General features: G+C 46.3%; 3 protein-coding genes and 2 non-coding genes across 18 annotated transcripts in view; 3 read left to right on the top strand and 2 right to left on the bottom strand.

Moving 5' to 3' along the window:
• Positions 1–1,282: 1,282 nt before the first annotated feature.
• Positions 1,283–6,743, bottom strand: cep63 (centrosomal protein 63). 12 transcript variants are annotated; one of them, XM_040184973.2, is made up of 13 exons: positions 6,380–6,743; positions 6,047–6,224; positions 5,827–5,922; positions 5,463–5,585; positions 5,232–5,345; positions 4,856–5,029; positions 4,223–4,371; positions 3,921–4,064; positions 3,758–3,824; positions 3,479–3,664; positions 3,233–3,301; positions 2,883–3,134; positions 1,283–2,796 (listed from the first exon to the last, which is right to left on the bottom strand). In XM_040184973.2, exons 1-13 carry the CDS (start codon positions 6,418–6,420, stop codon positions 2,593–2,595), a joined length of 1,797 nt encoding a protein of 598 aa, XP_040040907.2. In that variant the 5' UTR covers positions 6,421–6,743; the 3' UTR covers positions 1,283–2,592. The 12 variants fall into 12 exon arrangements, with proteins under 12 accessions (XP_040040907.2, XP_040040908.2, XP_077963741.1 ...); XM_040184974.2 differs by having other exon boundaries at positions 4,223–4,368; positions 6,380–6,734; XM_078107615.1 differs by having other exon boundaries at positions 5,490–5,585; positions 6,380–6,725.
• Positions 6,744–7,047: 304 nt separating this feature from the next.
• trnap-cgg (transfer RNA proline (anticodon CGG)) lies at positions 7,048–7,119 on the top strand. Its single transcript has one exon. It is a non-coding gene; the product is annotated as a tRNA-Pro (tRNA).
• A 229-nt stretch (positions 7,120–7,348) lies between these two features.
• Positions 7,349–7,420, top strand: trnap-ugg (transfer RNA proline (anticodon UGG)). The gene has a single exon. It is a non-coding gene; the product is annotated as a tRNA-Pro (tRNA).
• Positions 7,421–7,549: 129 nt separating this feature from the next.
• Positions 7,550–9,554, top strand: LOC120823416 (uncharacterized). Its single transcript, XM_040183351.2, has 4 exons — positions 7,550–7,738; positions 8,111–8,569; positions 8,923–9,027; positions 9,127–9,554. The coding sequence occupies exons 2-4, from the start codon at positions 8,214–8,216 to the stop codon at positions 9,170–9,172; spliced, it is 507 nt and encodes a 168-aa protein (XP_040039285.2). The 5' UTR covers positions 7,550–7,738; positions 8,111–8,213; the 3' UTR covers positions 9,173–9,554.
• Positions 9,555–11,478: 1,924 nt separating this feature from the next.
• Positions 11,479–26,279, bottom strand: part of rab6ba (RAB6B, member RAS oncogene family a) — a 35,534-nt gene continuing 20,733 nt past the window's right edge. Inside the window, exons 3-8 of one of the 3 annotated variants that reach the window (XM_040183350.2) lie at positions 25,635–25,688; positions 25,133–25,238; positions 23,692–23,803; positions 19,572–19,665; positions 18,665–18,731; positions 11,479–14,549 (exon numbers count right to left, since the gene is read on the bottom strand). In XM_040183350.2, the coding sequence (XP_040039284.1) occupies positions 14,485–14,549; positions 18,665–18,731; positions 19,572–19,665; positions 23,692–23,803; positions 25,133–25,238; positions 25,635–25,688 (498 nt within the window). In that variant the 3' untranslated portion in view covers positions 11,479–14,484. Of the gene's footprint in view, positions 14,550–18,664; positions 18,732–19,571; positions 19,666–23,691; positions 23,804–25,132; positions 25,269–25,634; positions 25,689–26,279 lie in introns of all 3 variants that reach the window. The other 2 variants (XM_040183348.2, XM_040183349.2) reach the window with 2 other exon arrangements.

The following is a 26,279-nucleotide window of genomic DNA, read 5'->3' as shown; positions in this document are numbered from 1 at the left end:
TTAAGACATCACCTGTGAGGCCCCGAAAACAACCAACCCTCCTCTGTTCTTCGTTGTTTACTCCCATGACAGGCTGTGATCTCACAGATAAGGAACGTTCCTCATGCAAATACCTCAACAACGGTTTGATAACGTGAACCAAGTTTCCCATGTAGTAATCACCGACTTTGACAAAACCACAGTGAATACTGAAAATCTTTGTTATTCTGGTATCAATAATCGTCAGATGTCTGGTTTGTGGCACGAGGCCCTCGGTGTTGGACTGTAGAGGCATTCCTGTTTCATGACGGGGTGGAGGGAAGGCTCTGTGAGGAGCATCTGACCTGGCAGGTTCATTACGGCGGACCGCACCGTGACGCTGCAGGAATCTGCTTCCGCCTTCTTGCCACCATAACTAAAAATAACAACACTGATCAAGTACGTTTGCACATAATAGGTTTGTGTTTGAATGAGAACTTTAAGGTGTTTGACCCCCCGTACAGATTGATGTGCACTCACAGTGTGACACCACCTGCTGGAGCGCCGTAGCGTCCGTGTTCTCCCTGAAGCACAGGCTTGTCTCTGGAACATTGTGTGTTATATGTGCTCAACTTCTCATCGCATCCTGACGGCGATCGATTAATCAAGTAACCATAAGTCTAACTGGGCACCTGCTACGGGGGCCACACGGGGAGGCTGACACCTCTGGGAAGACCAAGTCAGTGGTCCTGTTATCTTGTTTTGAAAATGAAATGAAAAAAAAAAAATTGCTTTATGTGAAATGTAGCATTGAGTAGCTTAAGGGCTTATTCAATACTTACTTAGAAGCCTCGGTCGCTTCAACTTTTAACAATTTCCTTTCACATATTATGTCTCCTGCAAGTCCTTCAAGGTCACAGAAGTGCAGCACTAAATTGCAGGAATGTCCCTTTAAAAGCATGCATGCAATTCCACTCATTAAACTATTCAATTTAGCAACTACTCAATCATCTTGTAGCTTTGAGCAAATTCTTCCTGTACATCACTATGTAAATAACGCAGTTCAAACTCTCCCTGGACCTGAACCACTCCTCCTCCCTTTCACTAGGCCCCTTGGAAGAATCTTCACCTCCCTGCACGGAGAGCCGGAGGAATGCCTGCCTTGCCAAATTCCTCAGTGTTGTTTGTTGGGGTTTACAGTGCTAGCAACACAGGCTACCAAATACCAAAGTGAGCAGTCACTCACTGGAGACCCGCACACGGCTGAGCGGAGCGATGTCGTAAAACTTTGGTAGCAAAAGAATGAAAAACACATGGCTTCAAATTTGTTTTTCCCCCACTTTATTTCCATTCTTTCTATCAGCCTTTTTCGTTAGGGAAGCAGTAAAACAGAACTGTTCCCCCCGCGGCCTTTCGGCGTTTGGGAGGTTGAGCGCCCCACATGGTTGATATTAACATTCCATCAGCTTTTCTAATGAGGAGGACAAAGCGAGCCGCAAGGGAAGGTTCGTGACAGCATTGGCAGGGCGCACGCATTCCTGCACTCGACTGGCCAGGGGGCCTCTGCAGGGCGGGCGGTGCTGGAGCGGTTGGGGGGCTTGAGACAAGTAACTGGGGGAAACGAGGAGAACGACGGGCTGAAGCTGCCTCCTCGCCCTCCCTGCACATGTACACATGTGGGATTTTCCCCGTCAGGACGGACGCTCCTTTGTCTCACTGAGACGTTCTTCTCTCTGGACGTAAATATAAAGTTGCATCAATGTTCCAGGCAACGTGATGAATTGGAATGTGCAGAGTCCTATGGGTAAAGAGTGCAAAGGAACACAGCAAGCAGTTATGGAAACGCCATTTCAATCGATTAAAGGGCACTTTTCTTCTGTGGTTTTATAATAAAATCCAGCCCTGACTGACAGGTGTGCAAAAACACAAACAATCTTGATGTAAAATCAGATCTTGGAAAAAAAAAAAAAAAAAAGATCCAGGAAATCCAACACAATTCACAACTGGAACGGCAGATGTTGTCCAGGCGTGGATGGAATGCAACAACACGTCTCTGGCACAACAGCCCGTGGGTTCACCATCTTCACGCTTAAAGTTTGTCAGATGCGGCTTCCTGAAACTTACTTTACAGTTTTTACACTGTCAAATAGAGGCAAAATGATTACTAGCTTCAGCTAGTATACAATGAATGGTTATCTAAAGCTTTATTTACAGATTAAATAATGAATAAATCTGGAAAATGATTGGGAGATTAACAATAATTGTCATCCCTAAAACAAAAACGAGGGCAGCAAAAAAAAAAGGCAAAGCAAAACATTACCAGCTTTCAGTAGATTCACCGCGCTGTAAAACGCTGGTCTAGTTTGAACATCTTTCCGTCATCTTTTTTTGGATTACAAACACGGAGTCTGTTGCACAGGATGCGATTATCAGCAGAATAAGACATGCGGTGATGCAACGCGTTTAATCAGTCAGCCTCTGGGTAAGCTGGATGGCGGGCCAGGTTGCATGAGGCCACAGCGCACGCCAGAGCCCCCGTGAACTGTGCAGTTACAATTGTCTCTCTAACGTTAAACGTCTTCCTCCACCACGCGCAGGAGCGCCATCCTTCACACTGCCGTCGAAGGCAGCTTTCTATTCTTCTTTTCTTCCACTTTTCTTGGCCGGAGTCTGAGCGGACTGCGGCCCCGAGCCACCTGGATACTTGGACTCTATCTTGTTGCTGTTGACCCTCATGGCCTGGATGTGAAGGTCCAGTGTCTGGACCAGCTCCTCGGCCAGAACGCTTTCTCTATTCAGGAAATCGCAGGCCCTGTCGTCCGCCGGTGACGTGGACTCCTGGGACGGCAGACAAACACACGGCTGTAGGATTCTTAACTTGACCTCTTCTGCAACTGTGGATTATGACCTGTGACGAGCCTCACCGCTGGAGAGGGAGAAGACAGGGCGTTGTCTACGCACTCGCTCTGCATCCCGTCCCCGTCTTCGCCATATCGGGTGGCTTCATCGCGACAAGCAGGCTGGGGCTGGTCCCTCGTGGCGCGGCTGAGGAAGGCTCGCTCATATCGCTCTTGCATCTCCTCCATCGCCTGCCTCAGCTGCCGGTTCTCTCGTTCCGGGCTGATCAGAGGCGGCGCGTGGCTCTCCCTCAAGGACGCATGCGAGGGATCTCCTGTCTGAGGGAGGGAGGTAAAAAAAAAAACGGAGTCAAAGGAGTCAGATTAAATAAACACGAGCCAAACTCAGGAAAGAACTAGAGTCACAGCTGACAAACCTTGGCGGACTGAGGCTGCAGCAGAGCCTTCAGCTGCTGGTTCTCAGCCTCCAGCTGTGCGCGAGTGATCTGAAAAAGACGGGAATCAAATTCTATTTGAATATAGATCTACTTTCAGCGCTTCCATCTTTACGCCACAGTCTGCCCTCCCGTCTGAAGGAGCCCCGTGTTCCCCTCGCGAGCGTTTTGTCGTGAAGCCCCACAAACATTACGGCGCCACGGGGCTACGCCAGGTCACTGGCTCACCGCGAGCTCAGCCACCCTCCGCTGCGCTCGCTCCGCCTCGCTTCGGACGCCGGCCGAGGAGCCCCTCAGCGCGGCGAGGTCGCCGTTGCTCTGGTGCAGCTCAGCGGTCAGCTTGGACACCTCCCTCCTCATTCCCTCCACCTCGCCGCGGTGGGTCTGCCTGGCACTGTGGAGCTCTTCCCGGAGCTGTGGGAGGAATCGGGAGACGGGGCATGGCGGGCGTCGATCGGGGGATGCTTCACACGCAACAACGTGCGCCGGTCACGGGCGCTTTCTGACCTTTTTTGCTTCCGCAACAGCGCCGTCGCGTCGTGCCTCGCCACTCCGTCGACTCTCCTTCTCCAGCCTGAGCAGATCAACAAATACGCGAGAAGCCAAACCATGTTGATATCGCGAATGGAGTACAAACAGAAGTGTCGAGCGCATACGATTCGGCGTTCACCTGTCGGTGAGCGCTGCCAGCTGGGCCTTGAGCTGAGCCTCGCGCGCTTCGGAGCAGCGGAGCCTGGTTGCAGTCTTCTCCAGATCTTGACTGAGGGTTTCCACGCCTGCGCAGCCCCGAGCCGCCAGGCAGTCCTCCAGAGAGCTGAGGAGATGAGGAGCGTTCTTCACTGACTTCTGTCCCACAGCACACGAGCGCTGTGACCGGTTGTGCCGCAACTACTGTGCCTTTCTGGGTAAGTGCACGCTGCCCCCTTGTGGGTTGTTGCCGTCCTACACCCTGAAAACGCACCGTTTACCCACCGAACCACTTGATCTTTCACTTGGAGTAGTTGTCGGAGCTCGGCAGCTTCGTTGCGGAGCCTTTGGTGTTGCGGAGTGGCTCTCTGCACAGAGGAACGCTGGGAGTTAGGCGAGGAGTGGAGTTCCCCTCTTTCCTCTAGAGGGACCTGCTGGACAGCAGTGGATTATCAGATGACCGTTAGATTTCTTTGCTATATTATTTCTTTTAGATATTACGCTGTTCCACTACAATGTTATTTGACTGCAAGGAGTCTTACAGACACATATATCATAAACTCTGACTGGGACAACAAACTAACAAATCCTGCTTACTAATATGGAATTAATGACTCAAGAAAATGAAGTAATTGCCGGTAGGGTGGATTTTGGGGGATCAGAGCACATCTCAGTCAACTGTCAACTAAGCTGCTTTTATTCAGTATTTTATCGACTTTGAGGCCAACAAAGCATCTGTAATAAGTCCATAGAGCAGTAAAGCTTTGTTTAATTCAAAAGGGGACAGCGGTTTAAAGTCACCTGGCTGTATCTCGGCGCTAATAGCGGTACTTCAGGGATGCAGTGTTTGAGAACACAACATTATTAAACATTAGCTAATGAATGAATGCTTTTGGTCGTGGACGGCTCTGCGCTTACCTGCTGCTCTCTGTGGTGCTGTCCCAGCCACATCTCCAGCAGCCGGAGGCGTTCCAGTTCCAGCTCCTGTGAGTGCATGCTGCCCTGAGTCTTCTCCAGCTGCGTACGCACGTGCTGCACCTCTGGACAGCACTCCCCGTGCTCCCTGTCCTTCTGCCACAAAGCCCACTGGGCCTGCAGAGGCAATGAATACGTCACTTCCTTGTTCTTCTGAGTTTGTATCCCTATGGGTGAATGCACTTACAATAAGTAAGTCGCTTTGGATAAAAGCGTCAGCTAAATGACATGTAACGTAACGTCACGGTGGTCTGCCTCCATCTGCTTCAATGGTAAACTTGACAGAATTAACATGTTTTATTTACGCATTTGCTTTTACTTTCAGGTGTGTGAGCTCATCAGTCAGACTCTTATTTTGGGCCTCGAGCGTCGACAGTTGTTTTTGGAGCTGGATACGTTGCTGTTCCCATTTTAAAGAGCACTGGCGATCGTCCTGTAAGGGAGAGACAAGGATGGACACACTCCACATAACCAGTGGACGGCGGTACGGGGAAATCTGTGATGGGCAATGGAAGGGCCGGGACATAAAGGGAATGGACGTCTGTGGCACCTCGATCTTTTCATTGAGTCGGGTCACCTCGGAGCGGTCGGCCTCTCTCACGTTTGCTCCGCCACTCGTCTCCTTGAGCTGTTTCCGCTGAAGCTTGAGATAACTTCTCTTTAGTTTATCCAACTGCAGAAAAAAGGATTCTCAAGTTTGTAAATCCAGTTTTAATTGTCAGACATATACATACTAGTTTTGTCTTCCGTGTGGAGTAAGATTGTTGACATTTTGTTCATGGGTTATTAAGACAACTTTGACACTGGAAATTTGCAAGTTACCATTTTAAAGACATGTTGAAGAACTAAAAAGATTTTTACAACATGTACACCACAATCAGAAAGGCTGTCTGAGTTGTATCCTTGTGTCTCACCTCTTCCCGGACTTTCTGCAGCTGCTGCTCGTACTTGCTAACCAACTCTTGTCTACCGGTCTGGACTTCTTCTAGATGCTTGCGGAGCAATCCGATCTACGATGGAGCGATGGCAAGTTAGAAACACGAGCGGCATGCAGAGGGACGTGCAGTCAAACGGTCGGGATCATGCTGCAATACACTCGAACTGTGAGACAGACGAATCCAACTGCTACTGCACCTCCAGGTCCCTCCGTTCAATGAGATTCCTGGCAGTCAACAGCTCCTCTTCCCCACTTCTCAGCCTGAGGTCCATGGCCTGCATCTCAGCGTCCCACTCCCTCCTCTGATGGTTGACCATGATGTCAATCTGTCTCATCAGCTCCTGGAGCTCGGGCTCACACGATGAAAGGACAGAGCTGGAATACAGATACCAACTATTTAAAAAAAAAAAACATTGTGATGTTGACCAGTCACGTTGAAATACCACAAAACCAAGAGGTCGCCATCGCTCAGCATCGCTGGTTACCAGCTAGCGTGTCACCGGGTTTAGCTACAGTTTAGGTCACGTTACCTCAGGTCAGGATTCTGCAAAGACACCAAGGAGGGCTCCATTTGTTCGCAGCAGATGCTACGTTACTTAAGCTAACCTAAGCTAACAACCTCTGGGGCAGCTTCGACAAAGCGTCAACGACAACAGCTGAGCGCGTGACTTTTAACGTTATATCGTTACATCAACATATCGACGAAGTCGTGCTTTAAGTGGAGTAAGCTCAGCGTTACGATTCTAACACTAGTTTCAGTACACCTGACTACTTTTGTTTAAATCGCCACCTGGCTTGGCGGTAAATACAGCTATCGTTAGATCCAATGGTGTTCCTGGTTTTCAATGTGAGGCGGTAACTCCGCCTCCAATGTGTGACCTCATCACGTTTTACGTCAAAGGTTTTTGGACCCTGCAACTGATTTAACTTCAAATCCAGTTGATGTGACATTCAGCACCGTGGCCGTGTACCCGGTGTAATACAGCAAACGCGCAATATTAATACGGTTAATATGTGTCTATGTAAACAGTACAGTATTTTCACTGAAATTAAGCTTCATTCTACAATGTTCGTTTCAACAGCCTGGAGCCATGCTGTCTCTGCGATCGCAATGTTAAGATGACATGTTTTAATTATTAAGTGAGTGGGTGTGTAGCAAATGGAATAAATTGTGTAGTATCTTCTTGCATGAACACGTGGCTCGTTGGTCTAGGGGTATGATTCTCGCTTCGGGTGCGAGAGGTCCCGGGTTCAAATCCCGGACGAGCCCATACATTTTGCGAAGCCGCACAGCGGTTAACGCTACATTCCCGTTTCTTAGCAAATCGTATTCAACGTGCTTGTTTTAAGAGACATTTTCAGGGTTTTTCCGAGTTTTTTCAATAGCGTTTTACGATGTAAGTTTTGAACTTTATAATTAATGTCAAATAGTAGACCTAATACGTTGGAGGTTTGAGTTAAGAATGCTTTTATAATCAACAAAGCGTCTCTTGCAGTGTGGCTCGTTGGTCTAGGGGTATGATTCTCGCTTTGGGTGCGAGAGGTCCCGGGTTCAAATCCCGGACGAGCCCTCACTTTTTAAAAAATCTGTTTATCCATTATTTAACACTTAATATGAAGGGATATTTATTAAAAAGTGTCATCACCGTTTTCCTCCAAGACAATTTCCCACAGCCGTTCCCCCACCTGTCCTCCTTCCCACTAAACTCAACACACTGAACAAAAGAGGACAGCTCTCTCTCTCCGCCCCCACAAACACAGCAGACACTCCCATCAGGAGGCAGACGAGCGGCTCTCCATTCACTGCAGTGCTGCTCTGCTTCTCACTCAGAAGGGACAATACTCTCAATAAGGCTCAAGGCAGCTCCGTGTCTGCCTTCACTTGTAAGGTAGGTAAGATTTACTGACTGCATTTTAAAATTGCTATTACTTTCAGCTGGGTTTTTTTCATTCAGAAATTGTGTTTAATTGCGGATACTGGTTGAGCCATTTGTATTGTTCAATTTTTTTCTTTATAGCAGCACACAGTCTTGACCAAACTCAGAATGTGCTCTAAAGATATACATATAATAGAAGTCATATCAGAGAGATATCTGTAGAAATTAGAATTGGAATAAGTAAGATGTATTTTTAATTCAATTTAGATAAAAACCCAAATCTTATTATCTTTGTGAAAAGTTGTTTTTGTATATTATTTAATAAGCATCACATATAATAACCATTCACAAAACAACTTTCCATCTAAACATCTAAACATATAGAAGCTGACTGGGAGCTGAGACAAGCCCTCATCCCATCGGTTGCTCCACAGCGGAGTTTCATCCCCATCACCCCCTCATCCCACTCCGGGCCTTGCGGTCAACCATGGTTCTGTGTGAGGATGGCGACTGCAGCGTCTGCCTCGCGGCCTTCTCGCGGACGGACAGGATCCCCCGGGTGCTCCACTGCAGACATACCTTCTGCGACCCGTGCCTGGAGACCATGGCGCAGGCCAGGAACGGCCTGCTCACCGTGGGCTGCCCTCTGTGCCGCCGGGTGACCTGCATAGGCCGCGGCCTCAGCCTTCGGGAAGCCCTGTGGGTCAACAGCAAGCTGTGGGAGCAGATACCGGAGGGCGCGCAGGAAGAGGAAGAGGAGGAGGAGGAGGAAGATGGACGGAAAATGAGGGCTCAGGAGGAAGGCATGGAGGCTAAACAACAGCCCTCGCTGCAGGCAGGATGGTGGGTTTGACAGTGTACACACCACTTTCAGATCTATTTATAACAACTGAAAACTGTCACCTTTGACCTCATGTTGTTTCCCATTATTTTGGCTTTCATTACAAGTTTTTTTTAACCCACAAACGCTGTTTTTTGTGAACAAAGGATTGTATCTTATTAGACCAAGCGTCGAGGAATTTGAAGAATTGGACCCTGGATCTGATAAATTCCTGTCATAACTTCCCACTCACACGTCGGTGTTAATCCGGACTTTTGTCCACAGGGCTTCTCATTAGCACCTCAGCTCGGCAGTGCCCTGTTTAGTGTTGTGGGAGTACTAATCCGGTCTGACACGGGGACTTTTACTTTTCCAGTGCTTCCTCCACGTCTGCCAGAACGAAGCTGAAGCTGCCTGCTTTCTTCAGAAAGTTCAGTCTGAATAAGCAACAGCAGGAGAGGATTGTTCCCGGCAGTAATGTGTAAGTTGAGACTTTGTGGTGAATGGCAGTAACGACAAGGAGACACTAAGTGCGGGCTAATAGTTTTATTTGTTTGTCTTCTGTTTTTTGTCTTTGAAGGGAAATGAAATCCTGGCGCAGGCTTTCAACTGAAGACGCCATCTAAAAAGAGCCAGATGGAAGATGATGCGATTACGTGACCCCACTACGGGACTCGGCTCATCAGGGAGGGAAAGTGGTGACCGTTAGGACCGAGGATCCATTTGTGTTCCTGTCAAGACATTGTTTTGTCCCCGGCCAAAGGTGCCCCGTCTCCCCCATCATTTATTCTAGGCTTAATTCCCCCAGCTGGTGTAGTGGGATTTGGTTCAGCTGTCCCAGTTGCACACACACCCCCGGACCCCCCCGGACCCCCCCCCCCGTAACAGATGGTCTCCAGAGAACGTTCCCTTTTCTGCGATCTGCTGAACATTGAGTATAATATATTGTTCTTCTATTTATGACAGCTAGTTGACAAAGTATTTAATAAAAGTATTTTTGAGAATTCCTCTGACGGTGTTTTATGTCTTTACCAATTAATGCTCATTTTACCTTCTGGCTTTTGGGAGATGAAAGAATCGTGAGCTCAAAGCAAAGACACGACAATTCTTTATTTCACAATTGAAGGATTTATGACACGTCAGGTATTAAAGCGACTGAAACAAAATGAAGCCAGCAGGAGATTTCTGAGCGGCACAATGTGAATATTACTTTTGTGTGCTCGATACGCAACAAAGGCGGGTCACAAAAGGCTCATTCAGCCGTGAAAGGAGATTAAAAACACCATTCAACGAGCATCTGGCAAGTTTTCCACAATGGTAGACATTAAAATACTGGCTCATTACTTGCGTTCTGTTCTTTTGTCTCACCTTATGTGCAGCCAAAGGTTCAGAAACAAACAGCACGACACCATTCTGAGAGGAGGAGTGAACCCAACCCCATCCTGGGGTCACCGCTCTGCGTCTCAGAGGTCATTGTTATCGACCTGTTAGGAGACTTCCGTTAGTTGTCACGCCGGTTTGGCAGCCGGCTAGTCGTAACAGGTCGTCTGCACCGGGAGCCTGTGAACGGCTTGTTTGACGGGGTGTCATTTTTCGCTGTCGGTACCGTGGAGGTGTTCCCACGGCTGACGTCGCTATCGGCACAGCAGCAGCTTCAGTTTTGCAAGGTGTGCGTTGATCACTGGGATTTGAGGGTGGAACAGAACAGGAAAAACTCCCCGTGCGCGTTGGCAGAGACGGGACGCGTACTTCATAAATACAGTATGGAAACACTTTGTTTCTAATAAGCCTGGTTTATTCACATGTTTGATGTATAAAATATGAATCCGCAAAGTGTATTAAGTACTAGCTCCTCAAAACTACCACAGTTAAGTATCTGAATAACTGTGCTGAGGGCAGGTTGTCCTCACTAATGAGTTATCGGACCAGACGCAGTAACACACGGGAGGAATTCTGGTGAGGATTCTTTGCAACAAACATGGTGCAACACAGTTTCCAAAGTACTATCCGTTACACAAAAACAATAGTACATTCCTCTTTGAGTACGTGTAAAATACCGACCGTACTAATGTGTGTTTGCAAAATCTGAAGCAGGATCAAACTGTTGGATTAGAGACATGGCATTATAACATTTGCAGACTTGCGACATGTTAGTTGTGATTGTTTGACAACATTCACTTGGACTTTATTCATTCAAACTGGTTATTAAGCAGGTTAGCAGGTTAACGGGACCCTGGCCAATACAGCAGGTAATTGCGATATTAGGATTAACGAGTCATCGACAGAAACTAGGTATGTCTCGTTGTGTCCCCATGAGAAACCATGCGCGCTACAACATGTCCAAGATGCTCAACAATGACACAATTATTGCTTCATTGCGGGTGTCGTTGCGTTTTATCTTATTCACCCCCCCCTCTCATTCTGCAGAACTCAAGTCCTCCTTCATCGACACCATCTGTCAGGCTCCGAGTGTGTCCTCCATCTCCGCCGGGCCCGATCCTACGCGTGTGCGCCTCTGCGTCTGTCTGCAGCTATTCTCGCATTCTGCTGCAGCAGACTGCAAAACAACTAGCGGCTGTTGGTGTCTTCTTGGAATACCCTCATTGCCTGTTTGCCATTAGCTGCCCCAGTTAACCAGCCCCCGGCCGGTAGGAGCCACTAGTGCCTCTCTGACTCGTGTGTGGCTAACGGCTAACAGAGGTAGCAGTGCACACGGTTTCTTATCGAGTTCCATATTTCATTCACGTTTACATGACCACAGAATGTCAACATTTCTCAAAGATCCAAGTAGATCATTTCGCGAGTACGATTTATTAGTTTGCTCAAGGTGAAGAAAAAGACACCATCAGTGTGAAACAATAATAACAACAATAAACGGACGAGTAGAATTATGGAACGTGTGCAGTGTTGAAAGAAAAGAACTGGGCGTGACTTTGGTAGTAAGACATCTTTATTAATCATTTAAAGAGACATGCTAGATCTCTGTACAGCGTGAATGGAGAACCAGCTCTGACTGTGACGGAACAGGGAACGGCCTCCATCCTCAGGCGCTCACCCCCAACTGCCCCCCCACCATATACCAAGACGTGTGTTGGTCCATTTCAAGGGAATGCTCAAATGGGACCCTACTTTAATAAGTAGGGGGAGTAAATACAAATTAACGTCTACAGCAACTGATTCATCATTGGTCCTCATTCGAGAACAAACACCCATGGAGTCATTTCTCAAACAGTGCTCTCCTTACAAGGCTGTGTGGTGGGTGATGAGAGCGGTACATTCCTGTTTGGGGAATAGGCAGCAACACAGGGGGTTGATAGGTTATTACCTATTCTTTCAGTTGGGGGGGGATTATAACTTAAAATGCAACCTGTCTTTGCCCCTCCAGTACTCACAAGGGGGGGGGGGGGGGGCTTTCCGGCTAATGTCTCCCTTTGAGTTTCCATCTGACTCCGTCTCTTAGTAGTATTATTTGGCTCATTACGTGGGTTAAAAGGCTCCCGGCTGCTCCCCTTCTTGGACACGTGTGAACAATCCATAAACATTCAAGTCTACTCTAAGACACGGCACTCCAAGTGTTCTGGAGATGAAGTTTTTTTTTTAATATCATGTTTTCGAAGACTTACATTGTCACTCTAGAATTCTAAAACATAGTGTTCAAAAAGTGCATTAAGATTTTTCACTTAAGAGCCGAGTCAAATCAAAGTAGTGTTCACAGCACTGGCTTCAGCCCCAGTGTATGTTACGATACCTGGCTCCAAGGAACAACGATTCAGAAAAACAACATTGCATAACGCCAACATCACTAGTAAGTTCAAACACAAGCAGCAGAGAGAACCTCCCCTCGGTGGGGGACACGTCACAAGACGACCGCACGGGTCTTCAGTTAGGTGACACACACTCGTCATAACTCCACGTTAACCTGAAGAGGGCTACAAGTGCAGACTCGCCTCCCGTCGGGACTGGAACCGTTTTAAAATGTTAGCAGCTTGTGTTGATTGCAGAACCAGCGGTGGAGCCTCCTGGTGGCCCCGCTCCTCGGTGACACCCGGCGAGGGCTTTGGTTCTCCGTGGCTCACGGACAGCGTGTGTGCAGCAGACTACAGTGATCACGACCACCAAGACATCACACAATGCCACAGCAGATGTCGTGGTGTTTCGGGGGCCCGGGGGGCGGGAGGGGAGGGGAGTGGGGGGGTCTATGACAAAGGTGACCTACGTGGTGCCCTAATGTGCCGAGAATGTAACAACTCAGCAGTGGCCCACGATGTGACTGCATTCTAACGTTGCCTACACAGGAAAGCACACATTTACACACACACACACACGCGCACAACAAAGAGATATTCTGAAGTCACGTGTACAAATCCAGTTCTCATAAACAAAAAGACATTATCAGAGTGCAGTAAGTCACTGGTGTTATGTTACCGTTTACAGATGTGTGTACACTGGCAGACAGTACCTATGCTCAAAAGGTAGGCATGCATTAGATACTCAAGATGTTGCAGTTCGGTTGCTGTTAATGGTCAGGAACACAAAGTTATGGATCCCACAAGGGTTATTGGACGGAGAGCTGTGATTGGCTCTCTAAATCGGAGTCCCGCCCCTTCCAGTGGGCTGCCATGGGGCCATACGCAAGGTGAAAAACGAGCGACAAATCTAAAAATGTCAGTTTAAAAGAACATTTTACACGTCGGGAGATGTCTCATTTAGTTTTAAAAGTGTTAATAATTAGAAAGACTACACACACACACAGAAGTTGCGTTAGTGACGTCTCTTTCTGAAGCGGAGTGTTTTGTACCAGGAAGCATTCACACTAACGACGGGTCTCACTCATTCTTTCCCTTCCCAGCAAACAATAAAAACAATAAGTAAGATACATTTATATCCATGCTAGAATACAGCCATGTTAGTTAAATAGCAGGCGAAAGTATTGCCCTCTTGTTGTGGGAGACCAGAGATGTGTTTTACCAAAAACTACATGGTACCACAACATCTTGATGCTGAAAATTCTTTTTCAAATAGACCAACATCACGATTCACTTCCAACGGGAACCACTGAGCGACATCGCAAAGGGCCACCTGCGTCTCTGTGGCCTTCACGCAGGCCCCCACATGGTGGCGGCCGGGCCGCTGAGTGGCAGCTAACCGTGCTAACGTTGCTAACCGCCGGCGGTTCATGCTCACCGGGACTCGCATGCACTTAACGCTCAGGTAGCAACCCCAGGTTTATTAACTGGGCTCAGGGCAGCGCATATGTGTAACACACTGACTTTGTTCTATCTTCACATGGACAATATTCGTCTGTTGCTGTATTGGTCTTCTGATTGTTACTTTGAACCCTTAAGGTTGAAACTGGTTCTGTCCTGGTAATGTGCCTTGGGGAGGTTACAGGCTACGTCACCCTAACCCGACACAAACATTTGGATCACTTCTGTTGATTTAGATGCTTTGCGTGGCTAACCGCTAACGGCGAACAGAGCTACCGGTACACGCACAATGGTGTACCGTCTCGCCGACCTTTGTTCATCCTTAACCGAAGCGGGATCCATAAAAATATGTCTTGAACCATCTGTTCTTATCAAGCCCTCCATTACAGAGTTGAGTTGTTTGAATATTAAAAAAAAAAATTTACCAGAGAGATCTCCCTGAATATACAAAAATATAAAAAAAAGTATCTACATACGTAACTTGGAATTCTTCTTTGTTTTTATTTTCTGTCTCTGTTTTTTTTCTTTTTTTTTTAGCTTTTTGCAGGTTGTAGGACTTTTTTGGCAGTTTCATTAACAAATTAGGCTACACTACTAGTAGGACTGCTAGTTCCAACCGATGGACCGAATAGTCAGGAGAGGAGGCCAGATTCTCAACGTGCAAAGTAAACCAATAGGAAGCAACATAACAAGCATGTGGTGAGGATGACGTTTTGTTTTTATGTTGAGTATTAACAGGAACAGCCGCCTTCAGTGTTCTGGGGCTCCTGCTGCTTGGCCATATTGATGTCGATCACTGGAGAAAACGTTAAGGAAGCTTGGGGAACATTTGCTATTAGATCAGACACATCATGCACATCAATTAGAATATTTTCAAAGAGGGAAAGCCGACGTAATCGTTCAATACATGTGCGACTTTACTACCACTAGATGGAGCTACTTCCCAATGAATTCTTTAGTCCAGACACCAACCATGCTGAGCCAGTCTACGGCTTGCACATTCAGCTCGGCAGGAAACCCTCTTTTTGTTGGTAATAATGAGAGTAGATGGCGTTGGCACCGCTGTGCTACAATCAAGGCGGATGCACCATTGTGTGTTAATGAGTTGCTGTAAGTCAAAATGATTCTGCAGTGGTTTTTGACACAATTCCGGTTTTATTTCCAGGCATTGCTCCAGAGCGTTTGTATTTTTCCACATTTTGCAGTGGGAACAAGGTGCAGACCTGCTCTGTTTTAAAGGAGACAAAAGGTGTATCAGGCTTCCATTATACCACAGCTGGAGAGAGTGTGGCAGCGCAGCACCTTTATTATTGACTTTTTCAAATTCATGTATGCATAAGGAGGGGGGTTGCATACACCGTGGCCTATATATTGTATGCAAGGGAGTGTGAAGCAGTCCCACTGGGGCTTTCAAATGCCCACCCTGCAGTGCCTGGTGCTGTTAAATGCAGCGGGTTGATGTGAGTGTTCTCATACATTAAGGAAGCATTTCATCACAGCATGATGACATTTGAAGGGCAGTCTTTAAAGAAAAGGGTGCACTTGAGCACTCCCATTTGGATTGGCTCCCACTGCCTTACCGAAGCAAATGAGCTGACTGAGTCGCGCAGTCCTCCGATACCTGTCGCTTTACTTTTGTCTCTGTTCAGGATGTTAACAGCTTGTGATGCCTTCAAATCAATAGATGAGTGGCTTGCCGGTGTGAAAGACATCTACAGAACATCGCCTGTTCCAAATGGCAGCCAGCGGAAACCTCAAAGCGCCGTGATTGAATTTGGCAGCACAACCAAGCTGTACACACACGTTTGAAGCTGAGGAAAAGTTGCTTCTCCCGATTCTGTGAAGGGAAATATCTGCCTTGATTTTCGGCTAAATGCTCCTCTCTGTTCCCCAGTTTACAGTCACTTTTTGTTTTTTTATTTTAGCGCTGAGGGGAACTACACAATGAGGTGCTAATTCTCAGTTCTTCTCTACAAGTGACCTCTTTTACATTACTCAGGGTCCTTTGGTCCATTTTCTAAATACAAATATAAAGGATCAGCTTTTAAGATAATATCTTTAAGAACTGGAAGAGAAAGCCGTGGATGGAGCACTGGGCTTCATCAATATTCTTAAAGCGGCAGCACAGCAATCGCTGCTCACCTGACACACGTTTATTTGAGGCACATTTGGATGATGTCTCCCTTACGGGGAGAAGCTACATTATTCTCTGTTGTGGCCGTATTCTATGATTCATATCACAACTGATTCAATGTTCTTCACAAAACAACCCTGAATAATAAACTAAATACTGAATTGCACTGAATCACAGAGCGGCTGGAGGCTGAGAGCCCGCCGCGATTCATTTAGCTCCCTGGCTCTCTCTCATTAACGTGGATGAGCACAACACTTGATCTGGGTCACGCAGCCTCTCCACGGGGGCCGTGACACCCGGTGAACCTGCAGGAAATTGGTCTCAGACCGAGAGCAGAAGACTTTGCCCCGGAGGCCCCGACATCCACCATAAATCAGTGGGACACAAACTGGCAATTTAAAGGAACACAAAGTACAATGGGTTTACTTTCTAAAAATCTCTGCCTTGGGGGGAGAGAAAACGTTCACTTTTCTTGTATCTAAGTGGTCCATTAAATCATTGCTCTACCAGGCATGTTTTATCAAATTAATTAAAAAGAAACTCGATGAACGGTTCACGTCGGACAGACTGACAGACAAGCCCTCTGAGCCAATAGGATTCAGCGAGTACGACCTCGGCCTTCACAAATCTATTCAAATATCAAAAAAGGAATTGCAACGAAATAGTACCACTGCCAGAATGAATAGTTCTGATGCATTACAAATGATTTTGCATTTCCGTGCCTTAATGTGGAGAAACATATCCAGTGTAAATATCCAGTGCACAATGCTTCCATTGACGGGTGATAAAACAGCCACAGGCTATATACCGTGCATGTCATGCATCACGGGCCAAGCTCATTTCTGCACTCCTCCCAGTTATATCAATACTATTCACAATGCAATAACAACTACGGAGCTGCTCCATTAACTGACAGTGACAGCAGAGGCACAGAGCTGCTGAGGAACTGTGACCACCTGCCATCCATCAGCATACCTCCACCGCACACAACCCCCCCACTTCCATTATGCCTCATTAGAGGCCGGGATTACACAAAGAAGAAAAAGGAAGAGAGATAAAGGTAATTGCCTGGATATGAGTGAGTGAAGCATTACAGCCAGGAAATATGTTTGACTGCAATAAAAAAAAAAAAAAAGCACAGGGGCCGTCTACACAGTTCACAGGGCTGTTAGGTCACTGGGTTTATCCAGGCCGTGCAGTTTGCAAAGGATGGACGACTCCCAGTAACTGATGAGTGGGCGATAATCAGAGAGAAGTGTAGGTCGTCCTTCTCTGCACCAAGGTCAGCATCTATTTCTGTTAAGAGTTGGCGCAGATGAGTCTCCAGGCTACACAGAACGAGTAATGACAACGCCATATGCACCTCGCACAAAAAAGGCAATTTCATAATTCCCCACGGTTACCATAGAGACGGCACCTCACTGTGCGTTGATGAGGTGAAACGGCACACACTGATTTACTGTATGGAGTGTCTACAGGCGATGTTTCAGCTGCTTTAGGGGACGCTGGCGCTGGAACGTCCAGTTTTACCTTCCAAAGTACTGCGTCCTGCAACAAGCTAACTCGCTGGGCCGACAGCGACATTATTCTTCCTTCTGCAACCACTACGTTCTGCATTCGTCTTTTATTTAAAGGACAGAACTGTATGTAAACACATAGGGAGCTGTGTGCCGGGGGCGAGGCTGACTAGTGATTCACAGCGTGCGCTGAGTGGGACGATCGGCCTTCTGGATGTGTGGGAGGGTTTAGCTTTTGTTCCAGCCATACAGGTTATTGTAAAAGGCTTGCCATTAATAGCAATCTATGTATTAAATAATACCCAATATTTTATTTGTTCGGTACTGACAGAGATCGATCGAGGTGATTGATTTGGGAACCGCTGCTGAGGGCGTGTGACGGTTCAGACACGATGACTCGTGTCCGTAACTAGATTTAGTCTTAGTAGTCACAACGCGTCCCTCCCTGATCAGTCACGGAGGAAAACAAACATCAGGTCAGGTCATCAGATTATCGATCACCTACCAGGTTGATTCAACACGGATGATAGATCAGACGATGGAATCCAGCGGCGCGTCCGGGCGAGATACCAGCCCGACGGAGCGGCTGTTTGAAGTCACGGTTTTGCTGCTTGGATTAGATTAACCGACCCCCCCGCCCCCCGGCAGAGCTACGACTGTGACAGCCGACAACAACAAAGCCGAGAAGAAACAAGTCAACCAAATAGTTTTAAATGCTGGGATTGCAGTTCCAAAGGTTTTTCTTTGAGACTCATCAAAGTGGTGTGCAGATGAGTAGCGTAAAGTGAAGGCAGCTTGATTGTAACCCACGTCTGATATATTTACGGATGTGAGAATGATTGCGGCAGAGGAGCCAACACAGCTTGACGGCCCTCTTTAGTCGCTGATTAAAATGATCTGTCTGAGCTGCTGTTTTCAGCTCCTTCGACATCACATGTGAACAAGTGTGTCTCTTGAGTCAATTCGCTCCTCAATGTAATCAAAACAAATAAATCTCACAAGAGTGAATAAAAATCCGAGATGCTCACAATGACAGTGTGTCAAACGCTGCTTCCTGAAGAAGAAATGTTAGAGTTGAGTGAAAATCTTCCAGGTGGAGCTGAGATGACAGCAGCAGATTTGAGGTGCCAGTCAGCACAGCGGTCCGCAGTCGGACACCGAGGCGTCTCCATTTAATTGGGTGCCGATGCTATCACATGAAAATCTAATCTTCTTATTAACACAGGTGTCATTGTGATGTGTAAATGGTTCTAAGGATACTCCCTTCTTTGCTTGTTTCTTGCATACTTTCCATTCCCGGAAGAGCGGCGGCCACACGCCGGAACAGCTGGAAGGACAGAGACAGAATGAATGCAAGATAACTGCGTACATTCAAATCAAACATTTACCAGCTGTAGGTTCGGGAGGGTTTTGGAGGAATGGCTTGTGTCACTGTCTTTAATCAAGCCGCGCGCATTTGAACCAAACTGGCATGAGCACCTTTTCCTTTGTTGTTCCGGGTATTTCGATCGCTACCTTCTGTCTTTGCAAAGGAATTGAAATCGTCAATCTTCTCAATTTTGGGTAAACACAACAATGCGAGTCATACATGATGATTTGACACATCATCCGTTGATTTGTAGTCTTCTTGCATCAGTTCTCCTGAAAGATGGTGAAATTGATGCTCATCTCAGTGGAAAGTGCTGACACAGGCAAACGGCCTCCCCAGGAGGCCCTGTGACCTTTGCACGCCACCGGGTTCCATCCTGGCATCTGTGCCCCGACGCGAGGGGAAGAATGGCCTCCTGTGTGTGTCGCCCGCCAGTAACACCATTCACCGACAGACACTATACAGCTCGCCTTCCTCCCGCTTCTTATTGACTCGACAGAGGCTCATTGTTTTCCTCCACAAACATCTGCTCTGAGACGCAGAGCGCTGGTGTGGAACCGGGCTACGTTTGCCTTTGTATCTGGAACACACTATTTTCTCTAAAAGTTAGATTCATAAATCAAAACTCACTACAAACAATGAACACAACTTGCAATAGGAGCTGTTTTGGAGAGCGGGTCCCTGTTTACGCCTTCACACAGGGAAGCACACGCAGGAGCACGTTCAAGTGAACGGCGTAGCGTCGGGTTGAAAACCTCCGGACATTCTCGGAGGCAGCGGGCTGTGCTCTGAACGTACCTGCTTGACGTTGTAACCCGTCTTGGCGCTGGTCTCTATGAACATGACGCTCAGCTCTTTGGCCCTCTGTTCGCCTTCCTCAATTGTGATTTGCCTGTGAAAGGGAAGGCCGGTCATCAGAACGTTGCAGATTATTGCATCGCAGAACAATAGCAACCGGTTTTCAGTCGGCGGGCACAAAGCAGATGATGGACAAAGACTCGCAGTCAAGCCTTCGGTCTGCAGCTGAAGCACCTGTTGCTCCAGAAGATACACCGGACTTAATCAGCTAATGACTGAGAATGATTCATTACATTGTCCTGCGAGACATTCATAGCAGCCAATTTGCATCGTGTTTAATAAATCTGTCCCTGTGTCTGTCTCTCGTGTGTCAGGTGTCCATTAATGCAAACGGAGGAGACGTTTCTGCAGCGTGGAGAGAAAACTGGAGATGTTTTTTTTACATGATAAACACAAACTGAGAGAGCTGCACCAATGCTGCTCTGGCTATTCCCGAACACACTCGTCTTGAGTGTCCAATTTATGCAGCACTGAGGCTTCTTTGTCATCAGAAAATGGCACAATGGGCGGGAAATCGCAGCAGCATCGATGCTGAGAGCAGCTCTCCCTTTAGCCGCCGGTGATCGCGTCTCTTCAAAAGGTAAACGTAAAGAAGAGAGCGGCCATTACTTCCCACGGCCATCATGAACTCCAGCATGACAAAGTGAACAAGATCTGTTTAATCTTCTTTCTCCTGGATGGCAATTTTAAATAGACTGATTCTTCACTCAGAGCTGCTTTCCTTTAGCTCCAGAGCCGTGTCGCTGAGTGAATTCAAACGCTCAGCACATCAGCCCCACTTGGTTGATGCTGCCGGGTGTGCGATGCATACTTGGATTCTCTTATCTTACTCCCTAAGGTACTTACCATTCGGGAATGAACAAACCAACCAAACAAAGAAAGAAGGGCTTCTCTCCAGCGACTGATAACCACATCACACCAGACGACAGCGACAGAAAACCCTCAAATCTCTGCTCCACATCCACTGTGAGACAATGTAACTAAACTCAGTCCGGCAACACGCAGCTACACAGAAATGGGTCCAGAGAGAAAGCCGCTCCCTCCCTGCCGGACTCGTATCTCTCCTCCACAATGAGGTGTTCCAACTCACTTTTCACCGTCAGCCACATTATTTCAGATGCTGAGTCACGTCGCCCGACACACGATGCACACACACGATGCACACACACGATGCACACACACGATGCACACACACGATGCACACACACGATGCACACACACGATGCACACACACGATGCACACACACGATGCACACACACGATGCGCACACAGAAACCCGTCTGGCTCATAAGCACAGAGACAAGGCTGATTTACCTCCAGGAAGGAGCAGATTAAGAGATGGTGTCAGCGCAGTAAATAGCCCTCACCTCTTTGCTGCGGAACATTTAGTGGAATTTTAACTCCCAGACTCAAACTTAAAGGCCGTTAACATTAACAACCTGTACGTTAAAGTGAAGCGGATCAGTGGTTTTTACTTCACTCCGAGGCAAAAATGTATTAATATGATTTAATGCCACATATTCTGCGGATTGATATCACAGCTCAAGTATTCTTCATCTGATGGAAACCCATTGGGGTTTATTAAAATATAATAATACAATTCAAAGCTCCATTAGCATTATACGTTTACACTTGTAAGTTAAATATGTATGTATATGTATTTACACATTCAAGCCGTTCAATCAGATTAGCTGTTTGTGATTTTTAAGGGCTATGAATTGAATATTGTCCACCGTACAGCCTGTGTCCCGTTACCTGTTAAATGTCAAACAGATTTTACAGCTTATACTAAATACTACACTCTTTACCACATCGTGGAACAGATACCCGTAGCATCCCGATCTCGATCTCAGAAGCTCCTGCCTTTGCTCTGTTGTCATGGCAGCCATGGTCTTTTATTGACAGATCCAGCGAGATGCATCCTGGAAACTGTCATCCCCAGCAATTGTTTCCATGCATGCCCTTGAGTCCCTGACAAGTTCTTTCTGAGACACTAGAAAGCCAAAGGCCGCTCCTTTCTGCCGCTGCTCAAGAGGCTGGAGATGTTACTCTACATAACGCTGACTAGAACAATTCCATTATATGATTTATGCATGGTTATTGACCACAGCAGGACACATAATGTGGGATACTTCTCCCCTGTAACAGAGCCAGAGAACAGGATGTAATGATTCTCTGCTAAAGCATGAAACCAAATGACTTTACATCCACTCTTGTTATAGAATGAGCCCGAGATCAGTCCAGCACAACAGAAAGTAGACGGTCAGCTGTTTTGACCACTAACGGTACTCTTGATGTACGTCGTGAAGTAACCTGTGTGCGCTAACATATGCGTGCATATTTTTTCTGAGATACACAACTCAGAACATATGTAAGTTAATATGATAGGAGAAGTGTAAAGTTCACAGGAAAGTCAAATAAAAGGTATAGTTACAAAGACAGGACCAAAGTCTACAGCTTTGCTATCAGCTCTGTGAGGGTGGGCTTAAGGAGCGTTAAAGGAGGAGAGACACCAGCTGTACCTTTGGGGTACGACACGTGCACAGTGAAGTAGAACATGGGGATGATCGATTTGTTTCACTAAAGCAGCGATTCAGCGGCCCCCTGGTGGGCCGCGAAGGTACTGCAGGTGGGGCGCGAGAGGTCATTTACAATAAATAAATACATTTTTAAAAGTTTGAAATTAATATAAAATTATTTATGATGCGGCACATTAGTTATGTGAAACATTAGTTGATGAAGCACAAACAATTTAAACGAACAGATTAATAAAACAATAAGGCTCTCGCTCGAAACGGCTGCTCTTGTCCGCCTGTCGTTGTTCAACAAATGTAGTATTAAAGTAAATATACCGCATTTTCCGCACTCCAAGGCGCACTTAAATGGCTTTAATTTTCTCAAAAAACGACAGTGCCTTATAATCCGGAGCGCCTTATATATATGGATCAATTGGTTAATCGGTTGATCCATACTGGTTGTACACGTGATTAAAGGTTCGGGTGGGCCGCGAAAGATTTTCAGATTTCAAATTGGGCCGCGGCATCCTTGAGTTTGGGAACCGCTGCAATAAAACATTTGCGGGGAGGTTTTTTTTCATCTCACACTGCCTTTTTTGAGGGTTCTCTCTTGTAATAAAGATGATGCATCACAAGCAACTTCATGTTAAATAATTATCTCACAGAATCAATAACAAGTGTTTAAATGCAACACATTCTGCTGATCAACACGGGAAAAAACTATGGTGATAAAGTTGTTGCGCTTACTTTCTACATTTCTCAAAGGATGTCGGGATTAGGACTTTTAAATGAAAACAGAAAAGAACATTGCAGCAACATTGGAACTAAAGACATTTTACAGATGACTTTACATCAGTTTTCTGTATGGAGCAGATAAGCCACCATTAATGCATTTTGGCACAAGCATGGTTCAATTTTCCTTTTTGACACAAAGCAGAAATATGGATATTTCTGCTTTGTGTCATCTCATCTTTCAATGTATGTATCTCTCAGCTATATTAAACATCCCTTCCACTATAGTCATATAAATTATGTATGTATAGACCCGTCATGATTCCTTGAGTGTCACTAGGGGCTGAATAACGGAGTTAAGTTTTCTCCTTTCAAAGCAATAAGAGCAGCTGAGCGTCCTAATGTACCACCACAATTACTATGGCAACTCCGTAGTGCATTCATTTAGATATGCCATATATAATGAGGCAATTTTTAATTTCCCATACCTGTCTTTATATGAGACTGAGGTATTTTAAATGGAGGAGTTATTCTGGTGTGAAGATAATCAGTTGTGTTTCATTAGCATACAGATTTGATGAGACGCTCCGACGTCTCATCATGTCATGTGCTGCACTCTGCGGAGACTCGGCCCGACTCTTTTGTCCTGCTTTGTTCTCGCCGTGTTCCACTGAATGTTCTCGACGGCTGACAGACGGACTGACACTTTGCACATCACAGTTGCCATGGCGTCAAGACATGAAAGGGTTGCTGCCTATAAAGCAAAAAAGCTGCCAGGAGGCGGGTTTGGTGTGTAACACACAGTACACACCTCTTATCTGCCAGGTCTGTTTTGTTGCCTACGAGCATGATGATGACATCACTTCCCCGCTCTGTTCTCACGTCCTCGATCCATTTGGACGTCTGCTGGAAGGAATTCACATCTGTGGAGGAGCAAAGACGAAGCGGAGTCAAATTAAAGATGTGGTTTGTGCGACTGCAGAGGCATTCAACGTCTCCTGCTGCTACTGCTCAGAATACACCTATTTACCTTCCGTCCAGCTTTTTAAGCGCGGACATGCTGGATGTTTTTATAACAGCTGCGGATAAAAAATGTATGCAACATTTTGCTGATACTTAAATATTCGAATCCCGATGTTTAGACATTAGTTGATAGATGATACTGGACAATACAAACCAGAAGGGGGAAGGTAACCCGTATTACTTTATGAAATCAGGAGTACAATGTACCTCCTGAGGGCAGTTGTATTAAATAAGTGTTACTGAAATAAAGAAATAGATGTCACTGGTCCGTCATGGAAAATGATCATAATAACTCACACTACTGGATATTTCATGGTTTTACCTCCATAGATGAGCAAAGACCAACTTCTAAAAATTACACCTGAATACCTCGGTTTCTTTTCCCGACAGCAGTTATGCTGAATACATTAGCTTGTGATATATTAAGGATAAACGGTGCGTGCAACATGTGTAGAGGGTGCCATCACCAAAACATAAAGGTCTCCCTTTGAGTTTCTCCAAGAAGGACACACAACAAAGCAAAGGGTCTTTGGAGTGGCAACCTCAAAGATTTTCATTTATAAATGTTGATTCACCGTCTATCACCTAACTAGGTAACACAAAGGTGATTGAGCCTGGGCCCAACCAATCAAAGTATGTTTTGCAGTATTAAGACCCGGGTATCTATGGTAACGTTCCAGACAACGATGCTGTGCTCAGTTACTGACACCTTCACAATAAAAGCACTCCACTGGCGAAAGTTCACTCTTATTACGGAGTCACAGGAAATGAGTGTGTGAGCCTGACGCCATCCTCTATCGTGACACCAGGAAATAATCTACAAAACAAGACTGCGGCCATTTTCTGCTTCCAGCCTTAAAACACAGCAGGGAGCGATGGAACATGAAGGAGCAGCCACAGAGCTGATCGCACCTCACACTTCTCAGCGCGGTAACCAACTAATGTCGTTCTCGCTGTTGGCAGAGCATGAAATTATTTGTTATTTAAAACAAGGATTGTTTGTTCTGCTGCCCCCAGTGTTGTTGGACTTGTATTATTTAACTGCACTTTTACCACCAAATCAACAAAGACTGAGACCTTAAGGATTTTCACAATAAGAGAATTTGAGAAGGAAGAAGCAATACGTTTCATCTCAACATGGAGTGTATAACGTAAGCATGATTGCAGGTATAACACAAAAATGATTTTGGCATATATATTATATATATATTCAAACACGGGACACTGACTTGTGATGTCGTAGACCACCACGGCCACAGTGGAGTCCCGTATGTAGCTGGGGATGAGGCTCCTGAAGCGCTCCTGGCCCGCTGTGTCCCACAGCTGCAACCTCACCTGGGGTTCAGACAGAGACAGCTGAGGAGACTGAGATTATTCAGATAATCAAGAGAGCCCAGAAACACCTTGGCTCCCTCCACACACACACACACACACACACACACACACACACACGTAAACAAAAGCACCCAACACGATATTGGCCTGAATCCACACTCATTATTTGTACGAGTGGACTCCTGGAGGTGAAACAGCCAAGGTCCTACTGCTGCACGAAACGATTCCTCGAGGTAAACAGACATGCAGAGACATCGCATTCATCTACATATCACAAAGACAGAGGACTCGCTGTTCATCAGGGAGCTCATGCATTATTTCAGAAACAAGCAGAAAGAAAGCTGCGGACGCGTTACATGTCGGACGTCTCGTACAGATGTAACTGAGGCTTCTTACCGTTCGATCTTCCAGGTACATGGTTTTCGACAGGAAGTCAATTCCAATTGTGGCCTAGTTTAGGAAAAGAAGATATCGCAGGGTCAGCGTGTATGTAAATCCCCCCGAAAACAAAGAACACAGGCAGGAGGAGGACTGAAAGATCCACGGTTCATAAGCGTATTATCCCAAAACATCGCCTCGCGTCGGGCTGTATGAGCACCTGTAAACTAATGCAGCCCAACACTATGAAAACTGCTAAAACATGGAAGCAGTTCGATCGACGCTAAGGCAGTCCGTCTGTATTTTAGGCCAACTGGTCACCCGAAGAGCTTTATGGGTAACGCAGGGGCTCCCATGTTGTCAGATCTTCAAACAAAAGGTGAGTCAGAGTTATGCTTTTTATGCCATCTCATGAATTAAATTAAATTAGTTGATGATATAACAACCCACTTTTAAACCAATGGCTAATCACAGGAGGCCTTTTTTCAATAATTGGGGGTAGATCCAATTTGTGCGTAAATTGACATTACTGACCGGCTGCCTCACCTTGTATGACTTTGAATAGATGAAGTAGCCATCAGGAAGCGGTAAATCACACATTTTGTTGTATGCATGTGGTATTTGAAACCTATAGATTAAACATTTAAGTCATGTATACATAAA

Source organism: Gasterosteus aculeatus, chromosome 8 (assembly GCF_964276395.1).
Source record: "Gasterosteus aculeatus chromosome 8, fGasAcu3.hap1.1, whole genome shotgun sequence".
NCBI lineage: Eukaryota > Metazoa > Chordata > Actinopteri > Perciformes > Gasterosteidae > Gasterosteus > Gasterosteus aculeatus.
The sequence above is the reverse complement of the archived record's forward strand: the minus strand, read 5'-3'. Positions and strand labels throughout refer to the sequence as shown.

Bases quoted from the DNA above. Each gene is read 5' to 3' on its own strand.
- cep63 (XM_040184969.2), bottom strand. From the start codon at position 6,420: ATGGAGCCCTCCTTGGTGTCTTTGCAGAATCCTGACCTGAG. The intron at 5,586-5,826 runs GTGAGACACAAG...TTTTTTCTGCAG, and splicing joins TGCAGAAAGTCCGGGAAGAG to TTGGATAAACTAAAGAGAAG. The intron at 4,065-4,222 runs GTGGGTAAACGG...TCATCTCCTCAG, and splicing joins GTGAAAGATCAAGTGGTTCG to CTCTCTGGAGGACTGCCTGG.
- LOC120823416 (XM_040183351.2), top strand. From the start codon at position 8,214: ATGGTTCTGTGTGAGGATGGCGACTGCAGCGTCTGCCTCGCGGCCTTC. The intron at 8,570-8,922 runs GTGGGTTTGACA...TTACTTTTCCAG, and splicing joins CCCTCGCTGCAGGCAGGATG to TGCTTCCTCCACGTCTGCCA. The intron at 9,028-9,126 runs GTAAGTTGAGAC...TTGTCTTTGAAG, and splicing joins ATTGTTCCCGGCAGTAATGT to GGAAATGAAATCCTGGCGCA.